Raw genomic sequence first — 8426 nt, 5'->3', positions numbered from 1 at the left:
AGAGATAGATCGATAGATAGATAGATAGATAGATAGATAGATAGATAGATAGATAGATAGAAAATACATTTTTATTAGACTTTCATGAGAGGGACTGTTTTGGGCCTTAGGGTAAAAGGTGTAAGGTTTAAAATGGACTGTCATTGCTCCAAAAAGAATTCATCAAAATCAACGAGAATGCCCATTTTGGGCCCAAAGGTGATAATAATTTTAAAGATGCCTCAAGGGTTAATATGATTAGAAAAGTGACAGGTTTTTGTACGAACTGAAAAATGTTCTGTTTTGATGCTTCCTAACATTTGCATTTTATTAACATCCATCCATTATCTTTTACCCTCTCCTAACTTTTTGGATCATGGGGGTCACTGGTGCCCATGTCTAGACATCACTGTGCAAGGGGTGGGGGACACCCTGGACAGTTTCCCAGTCCATCACAGGGACACAGAGACGAACAAGCTAAACAACCATTCACTCTCTCACTCGCACCTAGGGACAATTTAGAGTTACCAATGTTGTTAGTCTGTGGGAGGAAACCGGAGTATCTGGAGTAAACCCTAACATGCACGGAGAGAACATGCAAACTCCACCCAGAAAGGCCCCCGGCCGGGACTTGAACCGGGACAACCTGCTCACTGGGAGGCAGCAGCTCTACCAGCTGTGCCACCGTGCTGCCCATTTTTATTAACATGACTTTTTGAAGTCCAAAGCAAACAGTAAAATGGCATGGGAGTGCAACAAAAGTCAGCTTTTTTTTATTCCTGTGTTCATTTCTAATAATTACTGTATGAAGAACAGCCAACACCTTGGATCAGTAAAAAATAAAAACACTAGGGTGAGAAAACAGTTAAAGTTGAGTCAGAGGAGACTTGTTTCACTTGATTCCAGGACTTTTGGGAGTGGCACCTACAAGCAATAACAAAAGAAAAGAACATCATTTAATATTTACATCAAACTGTGAAATTAGATCTTCTCTCAACCACTAACTGATAAAACCAGTAGCAGGCACCCCATTAAGACTGATTCTGGGATGTTTCTTGGGCACTTACTGATTTGAGATAGGCCACGTTGCTCTTTTTGATCTCGCTTAAGAGCTGATCACGAGGTGTGAGATCGACCTTCGGTGGTACTCGTCTGCGAGGAACAGGTTTCAAAGTCTTTATCACATCAGTAAGGTTTGCTTTTTCTTCAGACGTCTCCCTAGCTCCCGCATCCTTTACTTTAGGTGTCTTTCTCAGTTGAAAGCTTGGCCTCTCAGGTCTCCTGTCATCCCTTGGGTCAAGTTCCAATAATGGATTACGTTTCTTGGGCGTCCTCTTCAGTTGGATGTCCTGTAGTGGGTTTGATGATTCAGCCCTGGGCTCTTTGGGAATGCTGTTTTGTTTGAGATGCTTCTGTTGCTCTGGCTTCTCTCTCTTGTGTTGTGTTTGAGGAACACCGTTCATCTCTGATGAAGACGGGACGAGTCCCTGCTCTTGGAAGAGTTCCGATGGCGGTACGTACCCCAACATCTCGAGTAAACCCGGGGGCAGATTGAAACTTTTCTCATAGCTCTGCATCAGCTCCATCTTCTCCTTTAGCTGCTGCTGCCGCTGCTCCTCTTTCCTCAGCTGCCTCTGGCGGTCCAGATTCCTGGTTAAGATGTTGGTCACCACCATCCTGGGCCCTGCCTGTTCAAAGTGGTAGCCCATCTTCAGCAGGGTGTTGTTGGCCTTGAGCAGCCGAGAGATCTCCATCTCTGCATGATGGCCCAGCATGTGTCTCTGGTTGTGGAAACGGAGCTCTGTGAGGGTCTCATTGAACTGCAGACAGCGAATGATGGCCACAATGCCTTTTCCAGTTATGAAGTTGGACTCGATGTTCAACGTTGTAATGCTGCGGTTCTCCCTCAACATGTTGGCCAGACTGAACGCAATGTTTTCATCAACACCAGTATTTGCGATACTGAACGTTTTCACGTGTTTGTTCTTCTTCAGGGCGTTGACGTAATCCAGGAGCATCTCTTTGGGAATGTTCTCTATGTTGTTGAGGTTTACCTCCGTCACAGATGGGTTGTTGTTACGAATCTTGTCCAGTGTTGACTCTAAGTTTGTCTCATTCCCTGAAGGTCTGGATGTCATTTTTATATTGTTCAGAGCCAACTTGGGGATTTTTAATTTGTTCACTTTAATTTGTTCTCTCTTTGGGAAATTATTATCTGCTTCATTTGCATCTGATACTTTGGAAATGTTTTCAACATGCAAAATGTCTTTATTCGTAATTTCCTCCTTTTCTTCTTTGTTTGTTGTTTCCTTTAAATCTAAAATATTAGGTTCACTGGCTGTTTTATTTCCTGCTGCTGTTTCTGTGTTTGGGGGCTCTGCATGTTCATCTCTATCCTCAGGTGGGGGGGTTACAGGTACTGCTTTCTCTGTTTGTGCATCAATCTCTTTGTTGGTTACAACTTTCACGTCATCTTTTTCGACTGTTTCTTCAATTGGCGCTTCTACAATTTCTTCCCCGTCTGTACCGTCAGCTGCCTCTTCATCAATAACCTCTTCTATCACTTCATGTTCTGCCTCTTCTGAATCGCCATCTAAATCTTTCTTTTCAGCTTCCTCCTGTAAGATTTTCTAAAAAAATAAAAAAAAATAAAGTGAAGTTGTTAGAAATGGTGCACATCTTATCATGACTTGACGTTTAACTTGATAATTCGAAATGAAATGTGTGCAGACTTTGAGATTTTACCTCACTGGGCAACAGAGTGGCAGGTATCCTTTCTTCCTCGAGCATACGTTTGGACTCTTTCTCCCAGTAGAGATAATCAACGAGGGATCTGTGGTCAAAGGATCCTGTAGGAGTTTTCTCCGTCTGGTCTTTCTGTCTCTGGCCTACGGGTACGCTCTCATCTGGGGCAATAATAATGTCCATCTCACTCTGGAGCTCCTTCAGCTCCTCAGGTGAAAGCATTGCCAGGATTTCATCCTCGTCAATGTCCTCCTCACTGAGATCCTCGTGTTCTTGATTGTTGGACATGTACGTGTAGGTTCTCCTTTTTCTGATTTGAAGAGGACAGATAATTTCTGTCCAGCCTGAAGTTAGGGACTGAGCAAAGTGGGAAGCCTCTGTCTTTGACTTCAGCTTGAAACAGTTTGCCTCATGTGTCGTCTAAATTTAAACCCTGTGAATTGCATGGAAGATATTTAAAGTTCAAGCTGGAGAGTGACGCTAACAGTCTTTTTTCAGCCCTCGTCTCCCAGCTGGCATGGCCTTCAAAATCTTTTGGGATGGCAGTTGCTTTAAGTAGACTGACAGCAGCAGGTGGGTCATTCTTACTGGGCTGGATGGTGAATGGTGTTGGGGGTAAATACTCCACGGCAAACAGAGATCCTCCTAGATTGCTCTTGAAGCCGTAACTAAGAAGTACTGCATAACAACAAACCATTAGCCAGAAAAATGTTTCAACTTTATTATTATTATTTTTTACTTATTTTTTTCAATTTGTAGCTCTTTTTTATGATGGAGCTTTAGGGCCACGCTAAGAAAAAAAAAAACGTTATGAACGAGAATTAAGTCATAGTATTACGAGAATAAGTGGTAATATTATGAGAATAAAGTCAAAATAATACGAGAATAAACTTGTAGTATTTTGAGAATAAACTACCAGAACAAAGTCGTAATATTATCAGAACTCCGACATGAAAAAGCAGTCTTACAACTGCGGGAAAATGATGAATGTTGACGTCGGCAGCACAATAGCAGGGGTCCAACGTACTGTGGCATATTCTTATGATAAACTGAAGCTGGATGGTATTGCAATTAATGGCTGCACTGACGGATTTAGTTGCGACATAATGTGGATGGAGGCATATTTCACAAACAGTGACCCAAAAGTGACCGCAGACTATTTCATAAACACGGTGACTCAAGTTGGAGGCTGTCCACAGCAGTTGCGAGCCGACCTGGGATGTATTCTGAGTTTATGCTCGTAATATTATGACTTTATTCTTGTAATATTATGACTTTATTCTCATAATACTAAGAATTTATTCTTGTAATATTTAGACTTTATTCTCGTACGACTCTACTCTTGTAATATTACAAATTTATTCTCATAATTTTTACGACTTTTTTCTCATAATGTTTTTTTTTCTTAGCGTGGCCTTTATATTTCATCGTACTTTTTAATATTTTTAATAAGGATAAGAATAAAATATTTAAAAAAAAAAAACATACAGCAATTGTTTTATTTTTACGTTTAACAAAATAGGTAATGCTGAAATACACAAGGAAATACTAGGTTAGCTTAGCATAAAGGCTAGCATTAGCTTGACATATGTTTTATGTCCAAGTTTTAAATAGAAAAGCCAAGTATGGTAAATATCCTGATGCATGCTCAATAATCCAGGTAGAAAGTATGGTAAAGTTACCATGGCTTTATTTTGTTGCACTACAAGTTTTGAAAATGGATAAACATAACCTTCTTAAATATAATGACCTTCTGTGAGTTTTAGGAGCTTGGAAAGCTTGTCCTGGTAAAGCTAGGCTGTTTATCCATCCATACTTCCATCATTTCATCCATCCATCCATTATTTGCCACTTGTTCCAGAGTCAGGTTGCGAAGGGGCAACCGCTTGAGCAGGGAGACTCAAACTTCTCTTTCTACAGCAACCTATTCCAGCTCCTCTGGAAGGATTCCAAGACATTCCCAGGTTGTGCCTCTTTCACATCTTGGGTCTTGCAAATGGCTGAACCACCTCAACTGGCTCCTCTTCATGTGGAAAAGCAGCAGCTTTACTCTGAGTCCCCCATGGGTAACTGAATTTCTCACCCAACCTCTAACAGTGAACCATGTGGTAAAAAACTCGTACTCTTATCCAGGATATTATCCACTCTCCAAATCACCCTCTCCATGGCGAATGTGAGCTCCTTCCATCTGGGAAAAGATTCAGGCAGCCCAAATTATGAACAAATCAATGGAAAAACACTTTTGTCAGCCAGGCCATTTTTCAGATAAATTTTAAATGTAACCGGGCTTGATTTTGTTGTTCAGCCTGTTTTATTGATATTTGTACATGGATTTTTTTTTACTGTTTGCCAATTTTGTGGTGTGATTGTTTATGTGTTGTGTTTTAATTTTCTCACCACCTTGCTGCAAGGAAAATTTCCCTAAGGGGGACAATAAAAGTAATGATGATGGGATTATATTCCTTCTCTGAGTTTCTACCACAGGTGAGGGTAGGAACAAAGACCAGAGAACATCTCCTTGCAGCCCCGCTCCCTCTTCACCACAACATACCAGTATAGAGTTTGTGGTACTGCTGAAGCTGCATCAGTTAAATCTGTTACTATCATGTTCCATTCTTCCTTCAATCATGAACAAAACCCTGAAATACTTAAAAACGCCTCTATCTGAGGCACCACCTCACTCCCAACATGGACAGGTCGGTCTACCATTTCTGACTGAGGACCACACTCATCCCAGCTGCTTCAAATACAGTGACAGCTGTAAATTATGGTACAATGACAGCAAAAGGACTGTATCATTTGCAAATAGCAGGGACAGAGTACTGTGATCATCTAACTAGATTCTTTTCTGTCCTTGTCCACATTTCTGAGAAATTCAGTCTATAAATCTATGAAAAAAAAAGGCACCTTGTTGGAGTCTGACCGACCCCCCTGAAGGGATCCAACTTACTGCCAGTAATGTGAAGCAGACTCGTGCGTTGTTTGTTAGGAACTGAATGGATCATAGTCATGAAGCCAAATCCCATCCTCACAGAGCACCTCCCACAGGGTAACCTGGGGCCTCAATCAAAAGCTTCTTCAAGTCTACGTGACACATGTAGACTGGTTGGACAAACTCACATGCCTCTTTAATGAGAACCCTAATCAGGGTGGTCAGCTGCTTAACTGCTACTCTGTCATGTATGGAAACCAAGTCTTTAATTTTCAAACTTTTTTTTTTAATTCATTGTTTGAACTGATATTCACACTGTGTCTGACACATTTTAATCTAATCTGTTATCAGTAAGAGACAAAAGTGAGTTTTTCAGTCACGAGGGTGGCATATTTTCATGATCTGTTAGAAAGATGTCAATTTGTTTTTGCAATCCTGTTGACTCAGAGCAACAACTATCTTGTCCATTTGATTCAGGGGTATATTTATAATGGAAACTAAACCAGTTGTTTTCCAGCTGTATGTGCCTCCCAAAAGAAAAAAGGCAAACCCTGTCTATGTGTCACACATGTATTTATTCTCCTCATCATATCAAATGAAAAACCTTTAATGACAACATCTAACATGTTAACTACACACGGACTGTACAAAACGGTGAGAAAACAAACAGAATGATATGCTTTTCATGGCAGTGTCTTTTTTTTTCTGAATCAAAACATGTCTTTTTTTTTTATCTCACCATGCATTTTCAAACACTTACTGCACCAACAAGACAGATGACGCTATAAACAATACAGACTCACATTTTAATCCAACATGTCAAAAAGGGGGAAATCTGAATTCATCATAATCAAACGCTGCTCTAATGATTGAGTAGGCTCTCATAAAGTCACATTCGGGACATATTTGAGTTTTATTTTTGATCTGGATTCTGAACATGAAATGAAAATGATGGCTTTTTGATTATTCTACGTTTCTACTGTTTTTATAGGGCAGTAGTTCTTGTTTCAAAGTCATGTTGCTGTTTCTTTGTCTTTAATACACATTAGGATTTAAACTCCAGTGTAGCTGTGCAACATCTCGACACATTCTCATCTGCCTGTACAAATCATCCAATCCAAGGCACATGGGAAAGTCATTCATGAGTGTCATCACTGTGTTCAACGTTCACTTGGATATGAGGACAGCGTGAGCCTCTTTGTAAAAATTGAAAGGACACAATATCTCCAAAGGCTGTTTTATAGAGGCTGTAGAAAGTCCGTTTCAGCTCCATGTGCTGCTGGCCATGACCTGTTTGTGCCCAACTTGGATTTGGTCCTCTTCAGTGGATGCTCATGTAGCTCCCGCCAAGGAAAAACCTGCGCATGGAAAAGGACAAGAAGGTTTAATGGTTTGAAGGCAAGAAGCACGAGCCTATCGTTTGATAGAAAATGGAGAGATGGATGTGGAAATGAAATACATAAAAAAAGTCAAAACTATTTTGTGAAAATGTACATGAACGTAGAATAAATTAAAATAATTTGTCCTCACTAACTTGCTTTCAATGCAGAAAAAAAATGATTTGTTTCAAACATCTGTACTAATCTATGAATTTAAAATGATAATTCAGGTAGCTCTTTAAACCAGCAAATATTTACAGTGAATATGACTGAGTTGATGAGCTGCTGGCTTGTTGGAATTAAGTCGAGATTAAAGTGAATTGCTTGTATTTTTAAACAACTAATCTCAAAAATCTCATGTTGGTTTACATAAAAGGCATTTTATATACATTTAAACTGCCTTTATTTTCACATTACAAGGTTATTTTAACAGAAATATGATTTGATTCCTGCTGGATGTGGCCACTGGTTGCACCAGAAGTGATACAGCTCGTTGCTGCTGCCACTATTTGCACTCGTAAATAACCATAAAACTAAAGAAAGCAAATAAGTGTAATGTGAAACTGTAGCTGATAAAGTAACATTTTATAAAGTAATGCTGTTTAAAGACAGCAGTGAAGCCTTGGTACTGCTCGGACTAGCTATTAACAGATTATTTTGTGCAGAATTAAACTCTTAATTTTCCAAATCAAGGAAGTTTCAAAAGCTATCTGCAACAGGTAAGATATTCATAGTTCATAACCTTTCCACAGAATTCCACCTTAAAAAATTTGAACTGTTGCTTTAAGTCTAGCCAGCTTTAAGATGATAGATATGAGACCAGATGTGAATTGCTGCCTGATCTTTAGTGGGTCAGCACAGTACCTCCCATCTTCCCACATTCCTACGTAGATGCATTGTATTTTGTCAGCAGCTAACACCAGTTGTGTCTGATGTGAGGGAACACCTCACTACACATTTTGCCTTGATACTGACTAAGCTTTGACGAAAAATGTGATAACATTTCAGCTCAGTCACCATGGTTTCAAAGCTACTTCATGGGATCCGAGTAAACCATTTAGTTGACTGATCTAGAATGATAACAGTACTGAGGAGTTTCAATTTACAAAATGACTTTAAAACAATCAAATCCAGCAAATAGTGATATTTTTATTGTTGTGTTTTTACAATGATAATTTTAACAGGGTCGACGGGGCAGAGTGCAGATTCCAGAGACCATCTTAGCACCATCAAACTGGTTGACCCACTATATGAAGGTGCTTTTTATAAGACTGAGTTCGTTGTGGCTCCTAGGACTGATGAAGTCTTTTGGATGAAAGACGACACGTTTCATCAAAAAGAAACCGTCCAGAGGACTTTGTTGGAAATTTTACCTAGATTATTGAGCATGA

At 39.8% G+C, this 8426-nt stretch overlaps 2 protein-coding genes across 2 annotated transcripts in view; both read right to left on the bottom strand.

Moving 5' to 3' along the window:
• Positions 1-553: 553 nt before the first annotated feature.
• lmod3 (leiomodin 3 (fetal)) lies at positions 554-3100 on the bottom strand. Its single transcript, XM_037684017.1, has 3 exons — positions 2725-3100; positions 1047-2609; positions 554-903 (listed from the first exon to the last, which is right to left on the bottom strand). Exons 1-3 carry the CDS (start codon positions 3010-3012, stop codon positions 856-858), a joined length of 1899 nt encoding a protein of 632 aa, XP_037539945.1. The 5' UTR covers positions 3013-3100; the 3' UTR covers positions 554-855.
• Positions 3101-6223: 3123 nt separating this feature from the next.
• frmd4bb (FERM domain containing 4Bb) overlaps positions 6224-8426 on the bottom strand; it is a gene marked incomplete in the record, with an annotated part of 42111 nt that continues 39908 nt past the window's right edge. The window contains 1 exon segment of the mRNA XM_037684016.1: positions 6224-7017. Within this exon segment, the coding sequence (XP_037539944.1) occupies positions 6978-7017 (40 nt within the window).

The sequence above is a fragment of the Nematolebias whitei genome, chromosome 11 (genome assembly GCF_014905685.2).
Source record: "Nematolebias whitei isolate Nwh7 chromosome 11, NemWhi1, whole genome shotgun sequence".
Lineage (NCBI taxonomy): Eukaryota > Metazoa > Chordata > Actinopteri > Cyprinodontiformes > Rivulidae > Nematolebias > Nematolebias whitei.
Note: the sequence above shows the minus strand (reverse complement) of the source record. Positions and strands in the feature narration are given on the sequence as shown.

Bases quoted from the DNA above. Each gene is read 5' to 3' on its own strand.
- lmod3 (XM_037684017.1), bottom strand. From the start codon at position 3,012: ATGTCCAACAATCAAGAACACGAGGATCTCAGTGAGGAGGACATTGAC. The intron at 2,610-2,724 runs GTAAAATCTCAA...TTATTTTTTTAG, and splicing joins CCACTCTGTTGCCCAGTGAG to AAAATCTTACAGGAGGAAGC. The intron at 904-1,046 runs GTAAGTGCCCAA...TATTGCTTGTAG, and splicing joins ACGTGGCCTATCTCAAATCA to GTGCCACTCCCAAAAGTCCT.